A 12,166-nucleotide genomic window follows, 5' to 3' on the forward strand; every position below is an offset into this window, starting at 1 on the left:
AATAAGGAATTATTGATAGTAGGGAAGCTCTCTCCATCACGACGGCAGAGTCTTTTGCAGAATCCAATTTGTATGAAAATGAGCTGTTACATATCAATGAGAGACTCTCGATAGGGGGGTGGCTCTTTCTCATGAATGAGACTTCATTTCAGTGGCACGGCCTGTATTTGAAAAGGATAAAAAGGCAAGGATTGACCATTAAAACAAACAAGCACTATGCTCCAACAAAATAACAACAACAACTACCCCTGTCTGAATGTGTCTGCCTCCACTAAGGAGATGCTCCAGAAATGCCCCAAAGGCCCTCTGCTTTTCCCCAGCCGGTTGGACCTTGGCTTTGGGGACCTGCCTCTAGTCAGGGGCCTTAGAGCTTGGGCCCTCTTCTCTAAGAACCGACGAAAGGCTGGTGGGCTGGTGGGAGGAATACAGGCTCCTGCAGTTCCACCCGCAGCAGGTCAAGATAATTCACCTTCCTGCCCCAGGCCCGGAGATGTGTGCGAGGAGTGGGGTCGGATGGGATATGGACTTCCCTTGGGTGTAAATGTCAGGCAGGCTGGTATAGGGGCTCTGGTAACAGTCGCTACCCTGAAAACCTCAGAAGGTGGTGGGAAGACGCAAACGCAATGCCTCCTCCTCCGGTCTGAGAAAGGCAGCTGCCTGTATTCAACGACCGAGCCAGGGGCTTGTTCTCTGGGCATGGCCCATACAGGCCCGTCAACACTGGTGGGAGGTTGGCTGAGAGGGAAAGTGGGAGGAGGAGGGGTCAGGGAACCTCCGGTGGGGAGGAGGGACAGTGGGCCGACTCCTCCAGTTTGCGTAAACCGCGTTAGAGTGCGTTCCGGCCGGAGATGGAGGAAGTCCTGCGGCACAGCAGTTGCAGGCAGAGCACAGGAGAGAACGGGCCTCAAAAGAGAGAAGCGGGCCAGGGAGGAAGAGGAGGCGGGTGCCAGAGGAGTAATTCCACAAGAAAATCAGGAAGAGAGAGACAATGGAGGCTTTCCTGGTGACGGCATGAGCAGCAGTGAACAGGATCCCTGTTCCCTGCAGGACGGCAGGGGTCCTAAGCAGGACAGCGAAGGAGCAAACAGGAGCCCCAGACATTGCGACGACACTTTGGATAAGACCTGCGTTCCGTGCCTAAGGAGAGGAACGGGAGGAGAGCAGGTGGGCCTGGATGGAGATAAAAGATCAGTGGGAGATGCTCGCACACTGGACAGACTTGGCCATGAAGTGGAGGAGATGAAAAAGGCAAAGGAATTGGAAGACATGATGGAGAAGAGGGAAGGTCTTACCAGGTTAAAGTCTCATGACTCCTCTGTGCTACCCTCCAACCAGAGCAGTTGTGAGGAGCGAGATGAGGTAACCGAGGAGACCACGGAGACACGGGCAGCTCTGCAGACGCAAACCTCCCAATGCGGGGATTTCTGTTCAGAGCGAGGGGAGGAGGTTGGTTCCCAAATGAAAGAGAGCGATTTTGCCAAAGGGGATGTGATAATGCATATAGGAAATTGTGACAGCATTTATTATGACCCTGATATAAGCAGTGATTTTACCACGAGACACAGTGGAGACGGTAATGACACAGGAAAGAGCGTTAGTTTAACCTGTGCTGCAGTCAAATGTACTCCTAAACACCCTCAGGAGATGGTGAAGCCGAGGATGGGATCTATTGACCTGGAACGAGGTAATGAGGCTGAACATGAGTCAGCAAAGTCAGAATGTCCAGAGGACGCAGGGAAGAGTAACAAGTCTCGCTGCTCTGAGGAAGACACTTTGCCTCTCTCATCCCACTGTCCTCCCCACAGCCCTGTTCCCCACTTCCCTTTCAAAACCACAGAGCCATCCAGCCCTGTAGAGGGCAGCACCTCCACTGTAGAGCAGGGGTCCGGTTCAGGTTGGGTAGTACAGGCAAACAATGCAACAGACAACAAACAGTACAGTAACAAGCGGGAGCCCATAGGGGAAAGCAACTCTGGGGTTTTGGATACAGCAGAATTTGTAGAAGAATTGGATAACACATTTCTTCTGCAAGCACTGAACTCTGGCAATGACATGTGTTATGTGGAAGAAGTGGCCAGCCCTGTGATTGATAGTTTGAATGGACCAGGGTCTGAATTGAACGAAGACACCCATTCAATATCTGAAAAGGACAGAGGCCCCAGTACAAACTCTTTAGGCCCATTTGGAAACAGCAAGGACAGGCAGGTGCAGGGAGAGAGTAACAGGGCTCATCCACATCAAATAAAGGTGCATGGCCATGGAGATGCCTCTGTGTTTGAGACAGCTGTGGAGATCTCAAATGCCACCGAAGAGCAGGACAAAAAGGCAATAGAAGAGGGAGAATGTAGTGGAACGGAGCTATATAATCTGACAGATAATGAAAAGGGAGATGAGGCGTCAAGAGAATACAGAGGAGAGGAGAATGCCAAGTTACAGGAGGGAGAGAATTTAGCGTGGAGGCAGAAAACAGTTGAGAGCAAAAAGGAGGCGATTCGGAGGAAAGAAAGCAACGAAGGACTGCAAGATGGCGCTATTAAAGCACATGTTAAACATGAGCGCAACATAGGTGAGAAGCTGAATGAGTTTACCAGTGAGTGTGTTAGACAGGACTCTGCGCATGTATGGAGAATGGAGCGGTTTCGAGAGGACATTGGGAAAGCAGGAGAGTGGGAACAGGCAAAGGATAGAGAGGCTATTGCCTGTTCTCCGCTGAACTCAGTGCCCTGTAGTTCATTCTTTCAGACCCCTACCAGTAGCACTACTGCAAATATCTCTTGTTCTGTTGTCAATGAAGAGACCTCCGGCCCAATTTCGCGAAACCCTTCATCCACCACCGCTACTGCTAACTCGGCTCGCCTTGATCCCTCTACCTCACATGCACCCTCCCCGGCTAATCCTGCCCCCACTCTGCCCCCCATGGGAGCCATGGCAACAGGCCTGCCCTGTCTGGAGGTAGGGGTGGCCACAGTGACAGAGAGAAAGTTGGAAGGAGGGAGCGAAAGGGGGAATGAAGGGGACAGCGCTGCACTAGCGACTAGAGAGGAGGAACAGGGTCAGGACGGAGACAGGGGCAAGGTGTGGAGCAACACAGTGGCCACCAAGCCGGGTGACCAAGACAGGGGGAGGCAGGAGGACACAGAAGAGGAGGAAGATGAATTTGGAGTGTTTATGCAGGCAGAGGGAGGACCGGCATGGTGCAAGGGATTTGCCATGTCTGCCCCAGTGCCTTGTGGGAAAGGGGGTAGTGTAGGTAAGTGTTGATGGTTGCTACACAGTGTCTATATGATATCCCCTCTGCATCTGTTTGTCTGGCCAAGCGTTCTCTTTGTGTCTGTCTGCCTCTCCCTTTCTCTTTGTTACCATGTCTCTGTCTGTAGCTCTCTCCATCTCTTTTGTCTATGTATGTTTTCGTCCGTCTCTCTCCCGATTCTACATGTCTCCTCTGCTGTGTCTCTCTCTTTGTCTGTCTCTCTGCCTTTCTCCCCCCACTTTCATAAAGCATTAGTAGGGTTGTCCTGTCAGATCAGTGGTTATGGCTGACTGAACTGACGCTAAAAGCATAGTGAAGTGGTGTTTTCAGACCTCCAGTTAGTCCAGTAGTCTGTCTGCCTGTCTCAGTGAAACAACAAACATGACTAGAAGCTATTAGACCACATGGTTAGGGTCAGGGGGTGACCCGATTAGGGCGCATGTGCGTAAAATTCCATGATCAATGAGTACCCGCTTCGATTCCTGGCCGGCTAACCAGACTGTGCTTGCCATCCCTCTACTGTCTACTCCCTCTGTATTTCCTTTCTCCACTATCACTGTCTATAAAGGCTTAAAAATGCTCCCCCCAAAACTACAACAACAAAAAACACTAACAGAATTTTGATCTGCATTTTATTGAGAGGATAGCACCTTGAGATGCAGCATCTCATTTTAGAGGGGGTCCAACACATAACACACTAACACATGGTTAGGAGCAAGCACTGAGAAAGACAGGGGGAGGGAGAGCATGAAGAGAAAAGTTGTAGTAGCGCATTATTGACTCTGTATTTAATAATGGGTAACCATAAAACATTCTAATATTACATTTCCCCACACTATAGCCTACTCCCAAGAATAAATTGTGTAGCTTGTGTGTAGCTGTTTGTTCTCTACAATAGCCAGGGTCAGTCAGTTGTTCTTGCAGCATACATCCTCTGGTAATCACCTATAAGCCTTGTCTCCACTACAGGTCCTAACATGGCTATAGCTAGTAGCTAGGACAGCACTGAGCAAGCTAATTCTTACTTAATATTATGTCGCTGTTTTAATCCCTGTAACATAACAATATACAACAGTTATCTATGATTATTCTTACACCTACTTGCCAAAAAGCACTTCTGCTTTGCATTATGTTTTCAAGTTCAAGTTTTTAGAGGACGATGAACTTACTGTGATGTAAATGATAATAAGACATAAGTGACCAACACTCAGGACACATGACACGAATAGCTGTTAAATGGATTGTTTCTGGGATCAAACATGTGATATTTTGTTTGGGTTCTTCTGCGTAACCGTGTATTGCTGGGCCCTGTGGTTAGCCACACCTAGCCCACAATAAGAAATAAATAAAGAACGAAAGTAAATAATATAAACAGTGCAAAGTCTCATCTGACCTGGATTCCTAGATTCATAGAAAAGCATTCTCCTTCTCTCTCACTCTTTCACTTTGTTTTTCCTCTCCTTCTGATTATAGCCCCCCCCCCCCTCTCTCTCTCTCTCTCTCTCTCTCTCTCTCTCTCTCTCTCTCTCTCTCTCTCTCTCTCTCTCTCTCTCTCGATATTAATCATTCATTGAGCTGGGCTGAGGGGAGATGAAGCGAGGGAGGTACCCAGCACAGAGAGCTTGGGACTGTAAGCTCCTATTAGCCTCAGGTTATGGGGCAGCAGTTAAAGGGATAGCCACACAAACAAACACAGGGGCTACACTTAATCTCTCAGTAGAGCAGGCAGTCTGGAAAATGGATGACCAAACCTCATGTCTGCTGTAATTGTTTTAAACCAACAACAATACTACTTCCTTAACAACTACTACTACTACTACCACTACCGCCACCACTTCTACTACTACTAATACCCTACTTCAGGTATTGTAACTCATCAGTATTGTCCAGGCTAGAAACACACTCAGAGGACACAACAGTACAACAGTATTTGATGATGTATGGAATATCATATTGCAGTAATGGCAAAACTCTCTCTCTGTGCGTGTGTGTGTGCAATGTGCGTGCGTGCGTGTGTGTGTATTGGTATGCCAGCACTTGGAAATCATGTCATTACAGATGAAACTTCTCATTGGACATCAAGCTGGGTTGACGGCTCATCACACCAATCACAAGACACCTGGACAGCCTTTCCTCAGGACTCATTGGGTGGGGGCCAGGACACATCCGGCCAGTGGTGGCCAGTCAGTGCTGTGGAAGAGAGAGACACGCCGTCAACCTATCATAATCTGGTACACTCTTGTTTTCATAGTCATGGGTCATGACTCATGTCATGTCATGTCTGTTGAGATATTTAAATAATATGTGTAAGAGCCATTTGAGCCTAATAATGGGGTTTAGGCGCTACAATTAACACCTGATTAGGGCCAGGGTTAAATACCCCTCCCTGTAACCATGGCAACCATGGCCTTGATTGACAATTAAGTCCTTCAATGACAGCACCCCAGAAGCATTTTCCGGCAGCGGCACCAGCCGCGGCGTCACCGCCAATTGCCGACAACACCCACGGCAGTGTTTCCTCTGCCACCGGCAAAGCCTTCTAGTTTGTTTGTTTGTTTGTTTGTTTATTTATTATTTCCCTCCTCCGTGCTACCGGGTGGCGCTGGCCGAGATGCCAGCTGCCGCGCCGACCGGCAGAGCTGCCGTGTGGACCGGTCCGGCACATGCCGCCAGCTGCCTCGCTGTCCCTCCTGTGTTGTCCCGTGTTTTCTTAGCGGCACGTTGTAAAACATAACACATGCAGACCAAAGTAAAGACAAACATGCAGGCCACATCAAATGGATAATGTTAAGTGGAGGAGAAGTTGAACATCTCCACATCTCTCCTTTAGAGTGCTGTGTTTGCCGAGGCCTTCCCCTCCCTGCCTGTACCACACTCCTGTGACCCAGATGCTGTTCCCACTCTGACCCAGCTCCTCAGGGACGAACCAGACAGTACCAGGGCTACCCAGGACCACGGGTAAGAATTTCAGTTAGAAAATATATTCATGTAAGCTTTTAAGACATTTGGGACCCTCTCTCGATGGCATCAATCTACTAGACTCAAAATTACATTTGTCATTTTGCTACTGACCTACAGTTACAGTAGGTCAGTGAGGCTGGCACACACAGCATGAGATTTTCATCACATGGTACAAATAGTAGGAGGAAATGGCTTCTGTCATATGTCAAAATCACAAAAATTGAGTTATTCTCACATTCATTAGGGAGAACATTTAATGATGAATGTCTGTAAAATTTGAATGATAAAATAATGTGTGTACCATTGCCTCTGTAAGAGGAGCATCTATAAACGGCAAGACCGCCATCTAGTGGTTGATATTGGGAACTGCAAGGGAGAGCTACAAAGCATCCCTTGTGCTCATACTGTACAGTAGCTAGAGAGAAAACACAGAAGACATATGATTATTTGTTTAGCAAATGCAAAGGCCAGTAAAGATTCCACTGTAGTGATAAGGGGGTAGCGGAAACCTTATTGTGAAGATAAAATTCTCTCAACATTGCGAGAAAATGGAGATGGCATGCAACACAATAGACAGAATGAGTTAAATAACAGAAGTGTCAGTCAGATGAAATATACAAATTAAATATTAGGAATAGATAGATGGCACTATGGAAAGTATGAATGTTTCTTGTGCAGGTGGAAAACATATCCAGCATATCAAATAGCAGCAGGTACTGTATATCACAGTTTCATGTGCATGGTCAAAGTGACATGGTTAAAGAAATGAAAATTACGGGTAGATTTCTGAATTTTCAAAGTGCAGTGAAACACGTTAGAGAGTCTAAAGAGGCTGAACTTGGACATTCTAGAAATTGCAGTGAATGTGGTTTTACTCCATGTGAAACTGTGTCTATAGCTAACCTCAACAGTCACACTGAAATGTCACACTGTTGAATGGCAGCAGGGCACGTGCATAAGTTTGGTAGGCTACTGAGGTGTTGATACACATGTATAAACTATTCTTAACTGACCGTTAAATATAAACATTGCCAGCCATCTTGAGTGTGTGTGTGTGTGTGTGTGTGTGTGTGTGTGTGTGTGTGTGTGTGTGTGTGTGTGTGTGTGTGTGTGTGTGTGTGTGTGTGTGCGTGTGCGTGTGTGCGTGCGTGTGCGTGCGTGCGTGTGTGCGTGCGTGCGGCGCATAACGTTTTATGCAGAAAGTCCTGATCCATCTATTCATCCATCTCCCCATCCATTTATTGTCATGTTGTGTTTAACATTGCAGGCTGTTAGACAGTTTCCATGACTTGAACAAAATGATTGACCAGAGATACAAGAGAGCCACTGGGGTGTCTCGTGACCTCCTACTGCGATGTCTTCACCTGGGCAACAGTTACATGGTGAGTAAAGATTATTTCATCTCCTTAACAAAAAAGTTAAATATAAATATAAAAACATAAGGTGACCAGACTACATTTACTGACTAATCACGTAGATAACATTATAGATTGCAGTGTTTAGTAATCTGTCGTTTGTTTTAAGTTGAGCTATACCTTTGTTGTGTTTCTTTTGTCCTACCAGGAAGATAAGACTACCGGTAGTCCTTTGAAAGTCAATCATCGCCTCTCCCCTGGCCTCCCTTCATCCAATCAGCATGCTCAGACCACTGCTGCTAAGCGCCGGCTATCATATGATTGCAACAGAAACGTCATGGAATAACTGAGGAATGCCCCCCAGGTGGACCGCTGCTTGTTGTTTTCAGAATCAGAGGATGGATGAATGAAGTCTTTTTTGACCCAGAAGGACAGAATGACAGTGAAAGTCTGATTTATACTTAGTTGCGCGTCAGTGTTGCGCACTAAAAATAGCAGATCTTAAGTTTGACTTAAAGTTTGACTTCACTGACATAATAACCCCTGAAAAAGCTTGGGGTAACTCCTGCTAAGTAAAATTCCAAGCTGTCTTCCAAGCTCTCAACTTCAACTCCTGTTGGCATATCATGGTGAAATGCTTGTGCATTTCGCGACATTGTTCACTTTCTCTTGCTTTTAATTTCTCCACTCCCTTATAGATTATTATGTAGGAAAAGAGGCAGAGCAAGGCTTTGTCCTGTCTCTCTATTTTTGCCTGGATGTGTGGTCAATCTAGGTAATACTCAACTTCATCGTTTTTCCTTTTTATTCAATTGCATTTTACCTGTATATTCACACAATGGAAAAGTATTTTAAGCTCACAACATAACAAAGGGTCAATAAAAAATTCTCAATGCATAATTTACAGTGCAAAATTATTTGAAATATTAAGATAAATGTCTGTAATTGCATTCTGCATCAACACTATTATTGTGTACTTACTATATTTTTCCATAAAGTATTACATTGAAGTATTACATCATCCCAATCCATTCATAGTATTATCCCCAACATTAGAATGATCATCACATGGACAGATCCCCCTTCTTTTAAGAACATACCTGGAACACACTCAATAAGTATGATTGGTAAAACGAGGGTGTTGCACCAAAGTAGAGCCCAACCCATGCCAGATGTCTAGGTCCAAATGCTGGTCCTGATGTTGGAGAGTCCTAGACCTCCCTTACTGAGGAACAGAGTGGCATTCAGATGCACCGCCGTTCCGACGTGGCTTTCGCGTGCGGTTAGGGTTTGGATTAGAGACAGGGTAGTTAGTATTGAGCATGTCGGAATGGCGGCAAGTAAATGAAAATCCACACATACTGTAAGCTGAACTTTATTTAATTTAACCCCTTGAGCTCTATTCCCTATTGATTTTTACTTTTGAAACTTTTCAAAATAGGGACGTGAAAATGAAAGTGGCACATTGGCTGGATTAAGACCAATATTTACATTTGGCACCGATTCCATAAATGTGGATTACTGTATCACTGGGTCAGGCCACTCCCACAGTACTGTCCTCACAAGTTACAACAGACCACAGCGTCCTGTTTATGTTTTTCCCAGTATAGTATAGGTTATACCGGTATATACAGTATATTAAGGTGGCACAGCATCATGAATGAACCTCAAATTCTGTTTCGTTCAAAAGCAGAAAGTTTGTCTTCCAATGGACGCCAGTAGGAACACAAATAAAAGTGCCAATGTTTACATGACTTTGTACTGTCTGTCAATGACACAGACATGCATTCTTGAGGAAATGTTTTGCTCTTGTTTCTCTCTCACTCTCTCTCTCTCTCTCTCTCTCTCTCTCACACACACACACTGAAGTGGACTCAAACATACTGTAACACTCTTTCTGTCGTCTGTCTGTCTCTGCCCCCTCTTTCCCACTCCCTTTAAATACATTTATTTAAATCCAAATCACCAGTAACACCTTCCACTTTGGTGAGTCCAGCTGATGGACAAAACTGTAATCTAGCTGTTGATCAGAACAGTTTTTTGTTTAGAATCATGTTATCATTTCAGAGATAGCTGCAACTGTCATTGCACTGTACATGTTAGATTTTAGCCCACGTTTGTATATTTTGCTGAAAATATTTGTTTTACTCCATTGGAAAACGAGTATCTGCCATTTGTGCAAACTACAGTTTCCTGCAGAGAAAAAGAAAAAACTAAATCATATTTTCTGATCTGTTCAAACAAGGAAAAGGCATAATTTACTTGTTAATTGACATAATAAAATGTGACAGCTGCCAAATATTTTTTTAATGTATAGGAACAATAATGGTCATGTAAATTTAAACTCCAAGGTTTGGCTATTACTTTAACTGAGTAGTGTAATTTAGCAGTGTGCGGAAGTGGACAAAAGGTGCAGAGATGGTTGACCAGTATAGTCTCCTGGAAATGTGTTGTAGCCTTTCGTTCATGTATTTTTGAGTGGTGCAACCACTCCTATAGACAGCTATGTGTGTGTGTCCCTGGGTCTGTCCCTGTGTCTGAGCACGAAGTGTCACTGTTGCACAGCCTAACACAGACACACAGGCCAGGGAGGAGGGCTTGTACAGTACAGTACAGTACAGTACAGTACAGTACAGTACAGTACAGTACAGTACAGTACAGTACAGTACAGTACAGTACAGTACAGTACAGTACAGTACAGTACAGTACAACACCACTCACTTCAGACGGGTCTGATTTTCATTTACAAAGTCATGGGCATACACAGTGAGGAGAAAGACAGAAGTGCATGTGTGGGGAAACAAAACAAAAGCCTTTGTGGTGGTTCAGAGATCAGATGAAATCATAGCGTTTCTTCATAGCTGTGTAATCTTCACTGGAAGTCCGTAAAGTCAGTCATATACAATAAGTGCTCGTGTGAACAGTATTTTGTGGTGCAATGTTGAAAAGTGTCAAAACCCAGACCAAACCTGGAGGACAGAGAGAGAGAGTCAGGGGATTACTTCATCAGAACATTTAAAGACGTACAAATATACACTTCTATGAAAAAAAGGAAATCATACAGTTAAAGAAAGTATAATAGGGAAAAACATGTACAGTATGGAAAGAAGTGTGTGGGGGGGGACTTTTTTTTTACAGGGGGCCAGTTTCGAATTGCAGCTGTTCGTAAGTGCTCTTTGAGAGCAGTTTTGAAGGAGTCTAGGGATTCACATTTCTTAATGGCTGTTCCACACTTTAGCATAGGAGAGAAATTAATTTAATCCCTTGTTTGAGCTGAATCTGGGATGCACGTGGTTTGTTGAACTCCCTTCGGTGTTGTGATTGTGGACCTCGTTGACACAAGTATTTTGACAGGTATACATAGGTATCTTAGTGGCGTAGCCAATCTTGTAGACCAGGCCCATTGCAAGTTGCTGTATCGTGTTGTCAACCCTAAGCCATTCCAGCCTATCATGGGCAGGGGTGAGGTGGGTTCTGGCCTGGGAGTAAGGCCAAATAGTACCCTGACCAGTTTGTTTTGGGAAGACTGGGGCCTTGTTTTAAGGTGCTGTTGGACCCTTAGGTGCATGCATGACACCTTGTATGAGGGCTCCTGTTAGGGTCTTTTTGTTGACCAGACAGTGAGGAGATCCTGTACAGGAATCTTGTTCTTTGGTTGACTTTTTTTTATTTCATGGCCATTTTATCACAGGAAAGATGTGCCTCCAGGATGGAACCTAGGTAGGTAATTAATCTGTTCGTGTGACAATATTGTCACCCACAGTGACCCACTTTAACTGAGATGCCATCGGCCTTGTTGAAATTACTATTTGATCCAAAGAGAATGGATTCTGTTTTTCCCAGATGTAATGATAGTTTGATATCAGCGAGCCAGGTGCAGATTCTACCGAGTTCAGAGCTGAGGGCAGTTTGTTCCCGTCTGAGACCAGCAGTGACAAGTCATCAGCGAACAGGAAAAAGTTTCAGTCACAAGCTGAGGTCATTTACATGCCACTGTGTCAGTAACACAGTGACATAGAATGTGGAACTAATTATGCTACTGTTGTCCAGCCTAGACTGGAATTGCTATTCACTATCAGAAAGACAACACGTGCGTGCGTGTGCACGGCTGCACGCACAGCAGTGTTACATTGTGAATGCCGTTTTACGCATACATGTTTATGTGGTGTAGTGAGAGCACATCATCCTTTTTGATTCGCATGGAAATAGCACTTTAAGTGGAAAATAGAATAGACCGAATACAGCACTATTTGCATTGATATCACATTGGAACATAACATTAATAAAACAGTTCAGCAGTCCCGGCTATTGCCAATAATAAATTTGCTGAGTCAGAGCCGCTGCTGTGTGCTGCACCATGATAACGGAGCTTTGTACTGCACTGTAAAAAAAAAAATAGACACACAGCCAGCCGGGTGGTCTGACCTCAGGCAGCAGACCAGTCAGCCAGCATTTTTCACATCAAAAGTCACTGCTTTTGCCAGGTTTTTTAATTGTCATTTTCATGTAGGCCTAGCCCATTTTCCAAGGACACAACTACACCTTCGCTTGAATGTCAGAAAATAATTTGGGAATTCAGGCATCATAATCCTGCCTGATT

The 12,166-nt window shown here is 45.0% G+C and overlaps 1 protein-coding gene across 1 annotated transcript; it reads left to right on the forward strand.

Annotated features, from left to right (window-relative positions):
• Positions 1–216: 216 nt before the first annotated feature.
• On the forward strand, positions 217–8,576 carry LOC310863955 (uncharacterized protein; the record flags this gene model as incomplete). Its single annotated transcript, XM_083772489.1, has 5 exons — positions 217–3,250; positions 5,285–5,481; positions 6,081–6,208; positions 7,479–7,593; positions 7,775–8,576. The coding sequence occupies 5 exons, from the start codon at positions 217–219 to the stop codon at positions 7,910–7,912; spliced, it is 3,612 nt and encodes a 1,203-aa protein (XP_083628615.1). The 3' UTR covers positions 7,913–8,576.
• Positions 8,577–12,166: the final 3,590 nt, after the last annotated feature.

Source organism: Protomyctophum parallelum, assembly GCF_964188405.1.
Source record: "Protomyctophum parallelum genome assembly, chromosome: 9".
In the NCBI taxonomy this organism is placed as follows: Eukaryota; Metazoa; Chordata; class Actinopteri; order Myctophiformes; family Myctophidae; genus Protomyctophum; species Protomyctophum parallelum.